Source organism: Choristoneura fumiferana, chromosome 14 (assembly GCF_025370935.1).
Source record: "Choristoneura fumiferana chromosome 14, NRCan_CFum_1, whole genome shotgun sequence".
In the NCBI taxonomy this organism is placed as follows: Eukaryota; Metazoa; Arthropoda; class Insecta; order Lepidoptera; family Tortricidae; genus Choristoneura; species Choristoneura fumiferana.
Genome location: NC_133485.1, coordinates 14,351,233 through 14,369,025, shown reverse-complemented (window position 1 = coordinate 14,369,025; position 17,793 = coordinate 14,351,233). Strand labels below are relative to the sequence as shown.

Sequence of the window (17,793 nt, the reverse complement as noted above, 5' to 3'; positions counted from 1 at the left end):
ACTTCTAATGAAACAGATGACTATTCATTACTAAGGCCGAAGAAACAGCTTGCATCGATTACTCCTACATCACGCCTAGATCTTGTGATCATTGCAGCTTTTAACCAAGGGTGACCCTCCGTCTACTTCTGTGAATGTTCGTCAATCAAGAATAACTATCTCAGTGTTTTTAGTGAAGAGTGAATTAAAAATAGGAAGTGCTTGCGACCGTCTTCATTTCGACAAGAAGTTCTTTATTTGTGAACCGCTAAATTTATAAATTATTTAACTATTCTCAAGTTATTCCTATCTCCATACTGCTATTACCCTGATTATAATCATCATTCATCATCATCACCCCCCAGTCTATGCATATCCTACTACAAGCACACAGGTCTCCTCTCAGAATGAGAGAGCTGATTCTCTATACTATCACAACTTTAATTCAAATTAATCTCAAACTCCATTTCACGAACAGCAAATTGTGGCAGTCTATAAGAACAACCACTGTTTTGGAAAACGTTACTGATTTTATGCTATATTACCTATCTTTTACTTACTACAATCTATATCTAAATTAATTCTTAACCTCAAATCTACACATCTAAATCATTCATTTAAATCTACAACACTTGTTATTATTTTTATCTATGTTATTAATTAAATACTCATTTTGGTCATGATTTTCTTTCTACTTTTGTTTGTATTCTAGCTCTCAGCTTTGCAAACTGTAAACAGACTATGATTAAACTAACACCAAACTCTAAATTACTTAAGTAAATTAAATTAAGTTCTTCCTGGTCATGGCATACCATATTGTAATAGTGCGTTGAAGAGAGTATATTAGTCGACTAATGTTTATTGCATCCTGGTCAGTACGGGCACCCTATGTAACCAGCCTGTACTCCTGAGTTACTATGCACCATGTTATAAAAAGCCTTATGATAATGGCCTTGCATTAATAGCTAATTTTAAAGACTAACTAACTACCCCTTCTTAACCTACTTATACTACACTTAACTTATGGTAACGCTATGGTGATTTAACTTAAATTAATTTATGGCCTGTGATCGTGAATCGTCTAGTGGATTAGGGAACCTACCTTATGCCCAGCAATAACCTGAGTGCTTTTATTTGAGAATTAATTTGAAAAGCCTACAGTTGTGTTTCTAATGTTATAATAATTAAGCAGTACCTAACTTTGTGATAATTATGACTCTAGATTGAACTCTACTGAACTTTAGGATGAAATTCTTAATTACTGAGATGTGAATTTGATATATACTAGTAAGTTTAGATTGATAGTTCTAGAAATGGATCTTTCAGGTTACCTAGAATAAATCAGTTTGGAAAAATGAAGGAAATATTTCTACTACGGATAGTGTTGTGTTTGTATTACTTCTGAATCTATTTTGACTTAAAACTAAGTTTAATACCGAGACCTAAGGTCTCGGAGGATCTCTTCCAGCACCCCTGATCCTTTCCTTCGCACACCAGAGCAATATATCTCTATGGATATGTCAAGTGTGATTTTACTAGACTAAGCACTAACTTTCGGTGCATTCAAATCAAAGTATGGAAATACAAACACAATGTTTTGTAACAAGTTGAATCTAATTTTAGACTTATGGTTACTTATTCTATGCTTATATTAGAATACTCTATGAGATGCTTAATTATAACTTTGATAATTAGTTCAGGAATGAGTTTAGACACTTCAGCTATTCATTTACTATAGGCACTAGTATCTCTTAATTTAGATTATGTCTTATCTATCTTAGATATATGGAATGTCTAATTTGACATAATTTTATTTTGGTATAATTACTAATCTCATAGTGACTTTCACTTATTTTAATGAGCTATCTACTTAGTCTAATTTTCTAGTTCTACCAGCATTTGGCGTTACCAGAGTAAAGCAGAAAGTAAGTACCGATTTCTATACTTTACGCCCAGAACACAAGCGTTAATAATAATCTAACTAGCTTATAACTAGATAACCCTTGGGTATTCAAGATAACCTCTGTATTAGGTTTTGGACTCGTCTATGACTAGTTTTGTCTCAATTCATATATTTTAAATGAACAATAAACTGTTTCAACTATCAATCCTTAATCAATTATGTTTAAATCGAGATCGAATGAAAAGTACATAAATTTCCAGATAGACTGTTGCCTGGTATGTGTCAACGTAAGCTATCGACCGTAGTCAGGATTTCTACATCCGTTCACTCAATGTAAGTAGGTACGACAACTAAAACAGCTAGTATGTATTTATAACACGAAAGACTTGTATTTTAATTGATAGATGGTCCAAAACCCTCTACGATTTTATCTCTAACTTATTACTAGACATAATTTGATGAGATCTTGATCAAAAGTATGAATATGATTTGATATTAATTTTATATCAAAACAAAGCTTATTTTAGCTGGCAATCGTAATTCAAATCGAAATTAGATGATAATTGTGTTAAATATTATTCAGTAAGTTATCTGGCATTTATTGTCCACTTAGCTATGAGATCGTGTCATATCAATTCCCGCTTATTCATTATAGGAAAGACAGCTAAAATATGTTATTGTTATTTACTCTTAACAAAATGATCAAACCGTATTTGGGTTTAAATTGAAGTCAACTTATTAATTTAATAAAGTTATTCGTAGTCAAGTTCTTATGAACTAAGTTTTGTATAATGAAAGTTTTGACGTAAGTACTTAAATAAATGTTATATTTTTATTTTCTTAAAATCTAGTTTATGCCTTAAAACTATGTGTGTGCGAGTTTAAGCTTTCCCTAGCTCTGTGTTGAAGTTTAGCAATTTGGAGGAAAACCCTCATAGGTGAACTAATTGTGTGGTGAGTTAAAATAGTAACTTTTCCCGGTGTAAGGAAACGCTACTCTAGCTAAGCCTATGAACTTCCCTACCTATATAGCCCTAATAAATCCTACAATTGTACTTTAAGCTTGCCTGAGGCCCCTACTCTCTGTCTGTGATTAGCAAAACTAGAGAATTAATCCCACATGTACATTTAGTGTAATGTAGAAATTCACGGTGCAATGAATTTCTTCTAATCTCCTATCAACAATGATGGTGTGTATACCTAAAGCCCTATCGGTCCCTAAATGGTGCTGAGCTCCCAACTTCCCGAAGGAAAGTCCCTATGACGGAGAGCCCCGCGGAACAGCAGAATACCTAACGTTGTGCATAAATACGTAAATAAATAGGGGACAGGAATTCTGAGTTTCTTAAGTACAAACCAAGCGTCAACAAGACACGCATTCACTTCGACGAGCGCTACTTAGTCGTTACAAAAGACAAACAGAATCCACTGGTGGCTGGTACGACAGTAATTTTGCCGCTGAAGCCGCCACAGCTTCAGGAAGTGGAAGCCTATATCATCTACTGTTGTCACCGTTAGGTATCAGACGATATAGACGGACTTAAAGCTCAACCAAGGTACGTTATGGAGGAACCAAAGTCATTTCCATTAAGTTGGGAAAAACACAGAAAAGTTATGGGTTAGTACAAAATATACGTAGGCTGAAATGAAACGCTATAAAACGATCACTCCACACTACAAGAACAAATAAGGGACTTCACCGCCACAAGACCGCAAAGATTCCCTCACACAAAGATTTTCCGAATGAAAATCAGCACTAAATATTTCACAAATAATAAAAAACCAGAGAGTTAATCATTATTCCGCAGATTAATGATCAAGACCCCGACACTTTACTTCCTGAAGAAATACTCATATTTCTTGTAAATTAAAATAATTTATAAATTAAATAAAAGCAAATCCCAATTAAAATTAATGAAATAAAATTACCCGATACTATTGACTCTAATTTGTTAACAAAATGGCGCACAGAAACTAAACCCCCCGACTAGCAAAATAACGATGTTGACTCTTACGAAATCTAAATCCATCTGGCCTCCCGCCCTTTTTGTGTCACCTCTATTTATAGCTTCTCTCCGGGACCTCTGGTATTTTCGCGCCAAGCGACCAACGACGCCAAGCTTACCAAAGTCGACAACGTTGACATTGCCAGCTCTCGCTTTTTCTTCTGCCAAATCCTTATCTCAAAATAGCCAAATTTTAACCGTAGAATTTATTTTTGAACTAAAATTTCCTATTTATCTTGACACTATCCTAGCTTAACTATTCTAGTAAATACGTTTCATTTTTATATTGTGCTACAACAATAATTTTCAATAAATATTTATATGTATTTGTCAAATACTTCAATTTTACCTCAACGTTTAATTTTCTTAACCTATCTAACAATAATCTTACTTCTAATGATAATTTTCTACTTATTACTCCCTACACTCTTTGAATATAAATAGCCAATTACATACTTCTATTGTTCGTTATAAAATAGCTAATTTGCCTACAATTATTAACTGGTATCCCCAATTCGCGCCGTTTATTCATAGTTCCTTTGTCGAAATACGCCACTCAAATTTGCTTATAATTTCGCCACGTTCCTACTTTAAGTCAGTGCGACAGAGTACTTGTAATTTCGTCTTAACTAAATGTGTAATTACTCTGCTAATACTACTCCGTTTTGAATGAAAACTTAAATTTATAATAGATAATGAACCAATAATCTATACTATGATTACGTAATGCTTGCATTTTCGGTTTTTCTTAACTTATTTAGCTAATTTCGACAAATTGCCCTTTCCATGATGCTTTCGTTGATATTTCTTTAAATTAACTAATTATTAACATCAAATGTATCTAAGATCTACTCTAGACTAATACTAATGATTCTATTACTATATCAAGTCTATTTTTGATGAATTTGTGACCATATTTCTTGTTTTTAGATAAAATTTACATTTCCATTACCAAAAGCGACCTCTATAATTCCACGTGAAACTAACTAAATAGCCTCCCAGGTTAATCTGCCGCTAATCCCAGTTCGGCATTAGTTCACTAATTTTTCCATGACGCCTACCATTAATTCCTTAATTGACCATAGATGGCGTTTTTTACATTAATTATTATACCCGAACAACACAATTCTAATCTCCAATTAAATTTAACATTTACTCATTAATTGACTGCTAAATTATCCCTGCTTTAATTACATCGACATTCTAATCTCAATTACTCTTATTTAACTGTCTTTGTCGACATGTTTTTGTTTCGAGTTTCCATCAACCTTCATAGATGGCCCCACTAACAATTTTCTACTAATTTATTCCCAGTGACGGTCGTGTGACACATCCGAACCGTTACATACGTATTTTATGACAAACTTGCAATGTTAGTACTTAGAACAAGTCTCAAAACTTGCAATTGAAGTGGTCACTTCTGGTGATCTAATTGAACATCAAATTTGAGTATTATTACCAAAAAAAATATTCTCAGAAAAAAATTGATTAAAATTTTATTGTTCCTCCATCTTTAACTTACTCGTAGTTTTCACTCACATGCGCTCACGTGCACATTCAATAGTATGCTAATTTAACTTAAATTAAGTATATGTTTCATCATTTAGGTAAATAGTTATTTCAGGACGCAGGCAAGATGCCATAATTCCCTTTTTTCTACTCGGACCAACTAAACTGCTACTGAAAATTTATCGACTATTCTTTTTCCTGACGGCTTAACTATTTATTTGGTTGGTCGGTTATGAAATAAAAGGGTCCAATAATTTACTGACTCAGGCGCTACAGAGGTTCATATCGATGAACTATATATAAACTATTACTTTGGTCACCCGTGACACAGTGCCATGAGCACACTAAATTAGCTTAACGGATTAAAATAAAATTTGGTATGTAGATAGGACCTCTGGAATATCACATAGGCTACTTTTGTCCCGATATTTTAACGGGATCGGCATAAAATCCTACAATCGACACGCTAGGTTTACAGAATTTGGCATGGGTATTTTTCATGCCAAATTCTTAACGTTGCAGTTAGGTAAGTCTAACCTCGAGAAAGAGATCACTCGTCGAATCCGACTCGGCTGGGCAGCGTTCGGGAAGCTTCGCAGTGTCTTTTCGTCCAAATTACCGCAGTGTTTTAAGTAAAAAGTCTTGACCATTGTGTGCTGCCATTGATGACATACGGATCTGATTCGTGGGCGCTAACGATGGATCTCATGAGGAATTGAGGAAGTTCAAAGACACTCAGAGGGCTATGTTCGGGTTTATCTGCGGGATAGAGTCAGAAATGATGATATCCGCAGTAGAACTAAGGGTACCGACATAGCTGGAAGAATTGCGAAACTGAAGTGGCAGTGGGCGGGGCACATTGCTCGCAGGACCGATGGCCAATGGGGTCAGAAGGTTCTCGAATGGCGACGAGCCGAGCTGTCGGTAGGCCTCCAACAGGATGGACCGACGACCTGGTTCAGATCGCGGGATCGCGGTGGATGCGGAAAGCACAAGACCGGTCTGAGTAGAGAGCCTTGGGAAGGCCTATGTCCAGCAGTGAACGTTTTACGGCTGACATGGCGATGATTTTTCATGCATTAACAAAGAGCACGTATTTTGTAACTTCGTGGATTTCCCGTGGGAATTCTGTAACAACCTCACATTTTGGACTGCAAACCTTAGTTAGAAGCTAGTAGAATTTTCTATAAAGCTTTTATATAATATTGTAGTGCTGACAATAATATCATTGCCAAGCAAGCACAAGCAAACTAAGTTAGTAACTTAATCTTGTAATAAAATATCTCTTGTCATCTCTATCTGATCGTCACTTATGAGAAAACGTATCTTAACAGATAATTAATATCCAGTGTTATGTTATTTAATGTGTCATTACGACAGTGGGGCTATAGAAGTGGCGGCTGGATAATTCTATCCTAATATTACCCTATAAGGAAGCCGTGGTAGCCTAGTGGTTTGACCTATCGCCTCTTAAGCAGAGGTTCGTGGGTTCAAACCCCGGCCCGCACCTCTGAGTTTTTCGAAATTCATGTGCGAAATTGCATTTGAAATTTACCACGAGCTTTACTTTGAAGGAAAACATCGTGAGGAAACCTGCATACATCTATGAAGTAATTCAATGGCATGTGTGAAGTTCCCAATCCGCACTGGACCTGTGTGGAAACTACGGCCCAAGCCCTCTCATTCTGAGAGGAAGCCTGTGCCCAGCAGTGGGACGAAAATAGGCTGGGATGATGATGATGATGATTTCCCTATAATATTATGACTAAGAAAGTATGTGTGTGTTCTAAGCTCTGGTGGCCTGGTGGTTTGACCAATGGTCTCTCAAGCAGAGGATCGTGGGATCTGGGCTAGCAACTCTTGAGTTTTTTTAAATTCATGACTGAAATATATTCCCAAAAGGCTGGCAGTATTTCTTCGTTGGTTAACTATGCTAATTCTTTGAAAATTGTTGTCTGACATTACATTTGAAATTTACCAAGAGCTTTTCGGTGGAGGAAAATATCGTGAGGAAATTAGCACTAGCCAGTGAAGCAATTCAATGGCATGTGTGAAGTTTCCAAATCCGCACTGGGCCCGTGAGAGAATTACAGTCCAACCCTCTCACTCTGACTGAGAGGAGATCGGTGCCCAACAGTGGGGTGTATGTAGGCTGGGATGATGGAATGATGGTGATGTGAGTACCTATTTGTTTAACAGTTCGTAGTGGCAACTTGAACAATCGAGAAGTTTAAACTGCTTTACGGATTTGAATGAAATTTGGTATTTAGACATCCACCATCTCTTTCTACCCTCGCCATTTGACAGAACAAAATCCAAGTGCGAGTCGAACTCCCGCACGAAAGGTTCCGTACCATTATTTATACATCATTAGTCATTAGCTGGATGAGGAGAGCACTAGACCGAGATGAGTGGCGAGCAATGCAGGATGCCTACACTCAGCATTGGGTGGCTATGGGCTGAAGAAGAAGAAGAAGAAGAAGTCATTAGCAAAAAAAGAACGTTCGTACTCGTATGGGAGGCCGCCTTAAATATTTATTTTATTCTGTTATTAGTATATTTGTTGTTATAGCGGCAACAGATATACAAAATCTGTGATAATTTGAACTGTATAGCTATCGCGGTTCACGAGATACAGCCTGGTGACAGACGGACAGAGGGACGGACAGCGGAGTCTTTGTAATAGGGTCCCATTTTTACCCTTTGGGTACGGAACCCTAAAAAGCTGAAAACGACTGTGTTTCCAAGTGTGTTAGACAATAAAGCTTAAAAATCTGCTTTCAAATAAAAAAAACCGCTTTCAAATCGGTCCACCCGTTTATGAGCTACGGTGCCACAGACAGACACACATAGCGGTCAAACTTATAACACCCCTCTTTTTTCGTCGGGGGTAAAAAATAAACTTAGTTTACGCGATCAAAACTCGTGGTTAAACGTCAACAAGACATTTCCGCTCACCTCCTGGCCACACCGTTTCAGCTAGCAACAGCGTCTGGTTTCGGCTTCGGTGGGAACTGACGCACGGACACACGACGCCGCGTGTGCACGTGCAACTAAAATAAGCTCGATCAATTGCACGGTTAGGCTTTTTATAGGACCTAGTGTACACGACGCGTACATCATCAATCATCATCATCATCGGCCTACAGCAGTCCACTGCTGGACATGGGCCTCTTCCATGGCGCGCCACAACACTGTCTTCAGCTTCAGTTACCCTCTTAAGGTCATCCGCCCACCTTGCCTTAGGACGAATTAGTTCGCTGAAGTGGCGTTGGGCTGGCCACGTCTGTCGCAGGACCGATGAACGGTGGAGCAGACGAGTCCTCGAATGGAGACCACGGACGGGAAAACGTAGTGAGGCGTCCTGAGGCACGACGCGTAATGGTCAATGATAATTCATGAGCCACCTTAGAACCTTTTCAAAGGAGCATTTTCCTTGTTAATTAATGCAATGTCACTATGACGTTTCTGTGAAATGGTTCCGTTAAAGTCCGGACCGTAAAGACACCTATATCATCATCCCATTGGCTGGGCACAGGTTTTAGAATGAAAGGGCTAAGGATGTAGTTCCCATGAGAGCCCATTGTGGATTGGGAACTTCAGACACACCATTGAATTGCTTCGCAGGTTTATTCATGATGCTTTCCTTCAGCGTAAAGCTCGTAGTTAATTTAAAATTTCATTTTGAAAAGCATATTTTAAATTCAGCTTAGAGTTACCCAAAATAAATACGACGGTTGAAAGGCTAAATTAGCGCCATTTTTTTGCAAATTTTTCAAATTCACTGATTCCGAACTGAATGAACTCAATATCTCAAAAAAATTCGCTTAGATAATTTGACTTTCAACAGTCGATATGGTTGCCAAATTTTAAGTCTCTAGTTTCAGTAGTTTATACTTGTATTGGTTTGGATAGGTATTAACTAAATGTAAATAAAACGGTGCCTTAAATATTGAAATTCCCCCATTGCACTATCCAAACATTTACATTTCTGTATTAAAATACACTAAGTAGTCTAGTTTGTATTATAATGATAGATAAGTAAAATGATTAAAATTCTTGAACGTACCAAATCTGACAGCTGAAGTTTGTTTACATGTAGTTTAAATAACTATGCACACCAAGTATAGGAGATGTATCTTTGTCTGTAAGTAAATAGATACGGTTCGGTCATCGGTAGGTTATTACTTGTTAGTGTCGTATCCGGTTTTAGAATAGGACACATATCTTCCCTTGGGTGTCGTAAAAGGCGACTAATGGACATGGTCGGCTACAACAAAATTCGAACATCGAAGTTTGTATCGTACTGTCCCTCTCAATCTCGTGTTAAATAATATTAGCGTCAGCGTTACGGAAAGATTCGAAATTTGAATTTTGCACTTTGTATAGGGCCAGGGCAGCAGCTCTCTCTATCGCCAACTACGAGCTCCGGACTCTTGGTTTGAATAGGTATTTAACTAAATGTAAACAAACTTCAGCTGTCAGATTTGGTACATTTTTACTTATCTATCATTGTAATACAAACTAGACTAGTGTATTTCAGTACAGAAATGTAAATGTTCAGATAGTTTAATGGGGGAATTTCAATATTTATGACACCAATTGATGTTGTTTTGTTTACATTTAGTTAAATACATATTCAAACCAAGTATAGCACTGAGTGTGTAATGCAAGGGGAAGGGAAGTGAAGGTTCACTACTGATCCTCAACTGAACCATAACCACTCTGTCAAGAGTAGCGACTTAAAGGAGCTCAAGTAGTATAAGTGACGTCTGTCTTTATGTGTATAGCCATATATATAGATTATTTATTCGTCTGATGTTTTATCAGATATTGAATTCTATGTTTATTGCTCGCACATTTACGTAGTATGTTGTAAATGTATGATCAGACATTATATTTTGCTGATTCTGATATAATTAAGCCTGCGTAATGATAACATAATATATAGCTTAAGAGACATGAGTTTTAATCCACTTTAATTACCTATGTAAATTAACCCTTAAATTGGCAAGAGTAAAAAAATACAAAAACAAGTGATACAGTATCATACCTTATTTAATACCGTCTTAGGGTATACAGAAAAATGAAAAAAAAAATCTAGCATTATTGGTTTTTCAGAAAATCTATGTACATCACCATGCACGTTGCCAATTCTATAAGAACAAAGTAACATTATTTTTGTACACGCTGGTTACCGCTGCCAATGAGGCAGTAAACTTTTATATAAAAAAACCTAAATTATTTAAAAAAACATCATTTATACTTGGTTTTGGTATATTTGGTATTGGTATTTTAACTAATGTAAACAAAACACCGTCAATTGGTGTCTTAAATATTGAAATTTCCCCATTAAACTATCTAAACATTCTATCTGTATTGAAATACACTAGTCTAGTTAGTATTACAATGATAGACAAGTAAAATGTTTAAATCCTTATGTGACAAATCTAGCAACTGAAGTTTGTTTACATTTACTTAAATACTCGTACCTATCCAAATCAAATATAGTGTGGAACTGTCGAAAGCAATTTCGTGTTTTCCAACAGCGAAAAAAAGGGGCATATATGAGTTGCTCTGAAGATGAGCTCTGGTTGAGTTCGAAACGCGCTCAAGTGTAGATGGCGTGGCTATGGGTTGCATAGAGTTTAATGTGGGCAAAGCATCATATTAACTGTGGATGGCCAGGGCAGAACTTTTTCTCTAATGGGTGAAAGAAGCATCGTGCATGCTTTCAGAATTCAATCGGTTTTGGATATACATACATATATATTTATCAACCTCATGCTCATCCAATAAGCAGAATAGCAAATTCAAACGTTCCAAAGAAGAGTTTAGAGAAGGTGCATCAGAGCTATCATCAGAATCGAATTGTGGCGGTGCGTGCGGTTTAATTTCCTCGTCCGGATTAGAGCCACAATCATAACATGCATTTTCTACGGGAATTAAAGCTAAAATCTTATGCGGTCGACTTTATGTTAAGCACTGCAGACAAAGAAAGAAAAGCATACTGTTTAAAAAGATTTAAAATAAACAAGGGGACGTAAAATCGTTAATTTGAAATCAAAAAATGTACAGGGAACTTGGTAATGTACATCGTGGTTACCGAAGTTATTTCACCTTGTAGTTGGCAACGTACATGGTGGTTACCGTAGTTGAATGTAAGTACTTCTTCACAAACTTGGCGACGGTAACCGTGTGTACGTTCTAATTTAACAGTGATTATCGTTGTTATGATGCTGAATGTACACAAAAGAACCAATTGTTCGTATACTTTAGCCTTTTCTCATAAAACACAAAACATAATAAGCATAACTTGCATAGAAAAAAGTTGAAATTTTTTAATAAAACTTTCCCTAGGTACTAGAATGCGACGCCGCGTTGAACTTATTTTTGACACTGACGTTAATTTGAAATTATTGCCAAGTCAAATATTTTTTCAACCATTCATCATAAAATTATTTAGTAGTTTTTAGTCATAAAAGTTTCAAAAAATATATATATTGATGATAGGATTTTTTATTTACTAACGTACACGGTGATGCACAGTGCCAATTTAAGGGTTTAAATGTATATTCGGTACTATTTTAAAGACTTTTACGGCGACAGTGTTTTTTTTTACAATCTTTTATTTAGTTTCACCTGTCCCATTGTCTGTCTGTCTGTAATCAAATCTTGCAAGTGAAATTTGACCAACTTCCAGTAGTTGGATTGACTTGATTTGGTATACTTATGTAATTTGCGTGACAATACAATAATCTGGTAGTGACATCCTGGTAGTCCGGCCAGGATCGTCTCCATAGGACGGAACTCCGCAACGGCTAATGGCATCGACTTGAAATTTGGTATGCAAATGTAATTTGAGTGACAATTAAGTACAGTGAACAAAAAGAACAGTCAGCAGAAAAAAGCTTGTATTAAAAATGAATGTCTTACCAAAAACTTGTTTACTCCTGATTTTTGCGAGTTATTGTTTGACAACTATACTACTAATCTAAAATTCGAGCCCACGCACACCACTACACTGACGCGTAAACCTTAGACAAACACACAGACGCCTCACGTCACTTGATTGTTTACACAAATTGTTTGATTGCTCGCTTTATTTGCTAGCTCCTTGATAAGACCTGACCGATGTAACTTTGTTAAGGGGCTTTGTATACGGCACAAAATTTGGCCCAATCTTCATACAAAATTACCGATTTTGCATACTCGTACATTTGAGGACCAGATTTTTTGCCGCTCATTATAGTTTCAGAAAAACACATTTCTTGGCAGAGGCGCCACCAGCTATGTCAAAGTATGCAACGTCGGAAATCATACATAAGCATTAAATTTTGTGGATAATCTTTTTGGCAAAGATAGTTAAGAGTAGCAAATAGTATTTATTATTGCAGGTGGTAGGACCATGTGAAAGGTCCGCCCGAATTGCTACCACCATCTTGCACGCTCGTTCTGCCGTGAACCAGCAGTGCTTGCACTGTTGTGTTTCGGCGTGGAGGCTAAGATAGCCGGCGAAATTACTGGCACTTGAGGTATCCCATCTTAGGCCTCTAGGTTGGCAACGCATCTGCAATACCCCTGGTGTTGCAGATGTTTATGGGCGGTGGTGATCCCTTACCATCAAGATACCCACTTGCTCTTTTGCCATCCAGTAGAATAAAAAAAAAGATCTTAATCGTACGTCGAATGACGATTCTTAATGATCATATTCTTCACTCATAATACCAATATGCTCAATATGATTGTGTTTTTTAGCTTTGTATTATTTTTAAAATATGAAAAAAAAAGTAAACAAATTACTGATCGCCCGATTTAACAATTGTTTGTCGATAATGTGCCAGTCATGTAGAACATCACATGGCATTCTTACTTTAATACGACACAAAAACTAACTTGGAAATTTTACTAAATAACATTCTGTTTAACGGTTATTAGTAAACAAAGTGTGCCACAAAAATGAACAACAACCGAACGAACTACCGCGCAAACAATTACCTTTTTTGTTTACGGTTCAGTTCGTCACTTAGTGTCCATTACGGTCAGTAAAGTCGTTAACGTGGTTCCTGAAATTTAGCCTGTTTAGGGTTGTGTACCTTATTAGAATAAAACGAAGCACCTACAGAATTATTCCGTTGTCTGTCTATAGACTAATTCTTTTTCCCCAGGAACAAGTAAAAATTTGAAGTTATTATTATAATTTAGAAGTTAATATTATGTAACTGTTTCTTTTTATTATAATTATGATTAATGTTTTATTTTTGTATATTATAATTAATATGAAACCAGTATTGAGCATTTGATATAATTTGAACTTAACATTTTTATTAGTTCCTTAGAAACCTGGCTCAGAGGTTTATATATTAAAAATAATTTACATAAACTGTGTATAATGTAATTCACAAAATATTCTCAATGTACCTTTCAAAGAAAATATTAAAGTTAAATATGTCAGTAGTAATAATGATAATAGTAATATATAATAAAAAAGTTGTCAATAGGAGTGAAAAATAACAAATGAACCCTAATGGCCCTAGTTGTAGATCTGTAGGTATCTACCTCGAGTTCTAACTCCCAGTTGGAGAACGTCATCATAAGCTTTTTAATTATTTATTTATTTAATATAAACAAGTGCTACAAATTTGCGGAAAATAAAGAGACACTACCTATTGAAAACCCCGGGTTTGTCTAATAGCTGGCTAGAAAAGAGCTGAACTTCGTTAGCGAATAAGTTACTAAAAATTAGGCCTAACCATTGAAGAGCCCCTAGTAATCCTTTTCAAGATTTAATTCGACCCACCTGTTGTACAAAGCCTTTGGAGCTTATAAAAATCCTGTTCCTATTACCTCAAAGACCAGCCGGTATTTTTCTTTTAATGCCTTTATTTTTAACTGTCGACCTCTGCCCTTTCCCAGGCACTCGTATCCTGGGCCGACCTTTGCCCACAATTTGGAGTAATTAATTATTTGCAAATCTTTTTGGTTTTCTTGTCCATTAACGGCTTTAGAATATTACTTTGATGAAAATACGATTCCTGTTTTATGGGGAATTGAAAACTCATAATGAACGGTTTTTAGACATGCTATAGAAGGGAAAAATGTTTTTAACTTCTCATGCTCTTAAAATGTTACTTTAGCCTCTGCATATCGTTTTTTTTTATTTATGATGGAAACCCTTAAACAGCCAACACGGTGTTTGTGAATCGAGAATTTTTAGGCGTGGAAATAACCTCAAAATGACAACTGTGCAAAAAAAAGATTTAATTTCGTGAAAAACAATTAATTACGAATATGAATCTATTTAATTATAAAACGGGTTAATTCATTTTATTATGCATAGTCCAATTAGTTTTAAAATAGTTTTCAATTTTGAAACTGTTGGCTAAATATGCAGGCTTTTAAAGCGTCACTTCATAAACAATAAAAGAAAAGAAAAAACCACGCAACAATATTTTTTTTTCTATTTGAATTTTGAACAGATGGCCTGTCCCTTAGTAAAGCGTACGTTTTTAAAAAGTAATATTGTAATTTGAACAAAACATTGTATTTTTTTTCCTCGCATTCAAAGTGAAAAGTAGAGTTTTTAACACGAGACTAAACAACCATAATGCCACTTGAGCTTCTAAAGTCTTTTGTTGAACAATTTACCTACTATAAGAATCACTTCGTTGTCCGAATTGCACAATACCGAACCGAACTTACAATTTGTTTGGTTAAGCATGCCGGTTTATTCTTTGAAATGATTTTCTTATTAAGTGCCTATTTCTTCTATAATAATAATAAAATGATAATTGAGAAAATAATGTAACATAAATTACCTACTGCTTACATGGTATTGAAACAAAAGGTGTTTACAGAGTAAAATATATATATATATTTTTTTTATTCGACTGGATGGCAAATATATTATTATTATATTCTATGGGTATTTATTGTATGGGCCAAGTTGCTCGAAATAAATGACTTTATTATTATTATTATTAACACTGTAGGTAGGTACTTATCTACTACTATACTAGTGTCATGTGACCCCCGTACCGGAGTAGAATTTAAAAAACTTCTCCTTACTAAAAATAAAAAATATTATATTCCTAAATCTCAATAACCAACATATAAAAGTTAAATAAACCCCCAACATTCAAAGTTCCATATCTCAAAAATAGCTGAACCAATTCTAATAATACATACATTATCTAAGCAAGGAAACTCTCTTAAAAAACTGCATCAAAATCGGTCCATCCGCTTGAGAACTACGTGGCGACAGACAGACAGACTTGGCATCAAACTTAAAACACCTCTCTTTTTGCGTCGGGGGTTAAAAATAAATTAGCCCAATGCAACAAAGCTAAAAAAGCTACAAGGTTTAAAACATTTTAAAATACGGTGTTTAACCGACCATTTCATAACACACTAAGTATGTGAGTAGAAAATAAAATTAATAAAGCCAAAACACAGTTTATAGAAGGGTAACCAAGGGTTCAGAAAATTGTATTAGACCTCACTCACATAGTCGGCCGTCTAACTTCAAAGCAAGTTTATTTAGCGCTAAAGTGGTCAAGTTAACTAAGTCAATTAAGATAGTGAAGAGATATTGTTGCCTAGCTTGTGTCAGACTATCTGACACTCCTGTTAGGATGGTACAAATTGGATTCTGGCCTTTCTTCGTGTCGATTCATTCAGATAACCTAACCAACAAAATGTTGGAGAACCCCGACTTTGTCACTTCAGAGTTCAATATCTCAAAAACGGCTGAACCGATTTTGATTAAACATGTCTAAAAACCATTGCTAGAAAACCTGCTTTCAATTAAATAAAACCGCATTCAAATCGGTCCACCCGTTTAAGAGCTACGGTGCCACAGACAGACACACACATACAGACACAAGAGTGAAAGACATCCACTAGAAGAAAGGAAGAAATTACCTTAATTACCAGAAGGAAGAGTATTTAGATCCTCCCCCCCGACACACATCCAGACATAGCCAGGTAAAACATTTAAGCCTGATGAAGCTCCTCGATAAAAAAACATACAGACATACATAGCCCCCCCCTCTTTTGCGTCGGCGGTTACAAAAAAAAATTCTATTGCAAAAATGTGTTTGTTCTCTTCTCATTAGCGTATGATAAAATGTCCTGTATGATTGCAGCGGTTTCCTTATCCCAAACAAGCCTAGTAAATCATCACCATCATCATCATCCCAGCCAATACACGTCCCACTGCTGGGCATCCTCACAGAATGAGAGGGAACACAGGTCCAGTGCGGATTGGTTTAGGTAAACATTTAAAATAAATAAAAAGCGTGTGCGTGTCTGTGTGCGTGTCAACTTCTATCCACGAATAGAGCTTACTTTATGAAAACTCTCGCTCTCCTTCTTTTCTTCGTCTTTGAATATTCAATTAGCTTCATCTATATGAAGTAAACTCTATTAAATATAAACCCTTTTAGAATAAAAAAAGCTCTCCTTACTGCCTTTACTTGCCGTTACTTTTCTGGAACAATTGCAGAATCCATCCACGAAAGCAAAACTAACCAAGCGTCTATTTTCTAAGTGTTATCTTTATCATTAGTACGTTATAATTATACAAACAATATTCACCTCCTGACAAGGTTACAGCGTCGCATGCTACCTGCTAGAATGCATTTAGTTAACGATAGTCAGTCTACTACTGTCTGCGTAGTTTAAATCGTTCCAATTACAATTACGTGACTTTGCTTTCGCTTCTCGATAAAAACGTTCGTTATTTAAATAATTAAAAAAAAACGGTGTTAGTTGGCAGTTATTTTTGTACGACATTACATTTCGATGCGTATTTTACCATCGTAACTAGGTGATACTTTTTATAGTTGTGTTGTCTGTATGTTGAATTGCGTAGAAAATTTTATTTTACAAAAGTGATTTAAAAGATAAGATAAGATATTATTATTTTACAAAGCCATTGTTTTGTGGTTCCAAAGTGATAATAACTAAAAGTAGAGTGATATTGAAGAGTGAAATGCGACCAAGATGACGTCACTAGGAATACCAACCGAGGCACCGATACATACGATATTGTATACATCTGCATCGGCGTATACCAAGAAGGTTGTTAAAGCACCTAAACAGGTAGGTATTTTAAGAATAATACAATACACATACAAAGACTATTTATTGTATTAAATGATATTTTAACGGAGTTTAGCTCGACATGTAAGAAGAAGAAGGAAGAAGAAGAAGGGGAGAAGGTTGTCAGAAAAAGGGCTACGAAATAGCCCGAAACATGTCGAGCTAAACTCGGTTTAAGACGTGAGTTATCCGTTAGAATATCATTTAATAAGCCGTCTCTATTTTGTTGTGTTCGAATAGACAGAGATGGCATCACTTTTAACCGTCAGTTAACACTAATCAATAGATGGT

General features: G+C 35.8%; 1 protein-coding gene across 23 annotated transcripts in view; it reads left to right on the top strand.

Moving 5' to 3' along the window:
• The window catches only part of Trpm (transient receptor potential cation channel, subfamily M), a 343,650-nt gene that overhangs the window by 71,905 nt on the left and 253,952 nt on the right, over positions 1–17,793 (top strand). Inside the window, exon 1 of one of the 23 annotated variants that reach the window (XM_074097924.1) lies at positions 17,347–17,502. The exons of 21 other annotated variants lie outside the window; for them this stretch is intronic. In XM_074097924.1, the coding sequence (XP_073954025.1) occupies positions 17,404–17,502 (99 nt within the window). In that variant the 5' untranslated portion in view covers positions 17,347–17,403. Of the gene's footprint in view, positions 1–17,346; positions 17,503–17,793 lie in introns of those variants that run through there. One more of the 23 variants, XM_074097937.1, reaches the window with a different exon arrangement.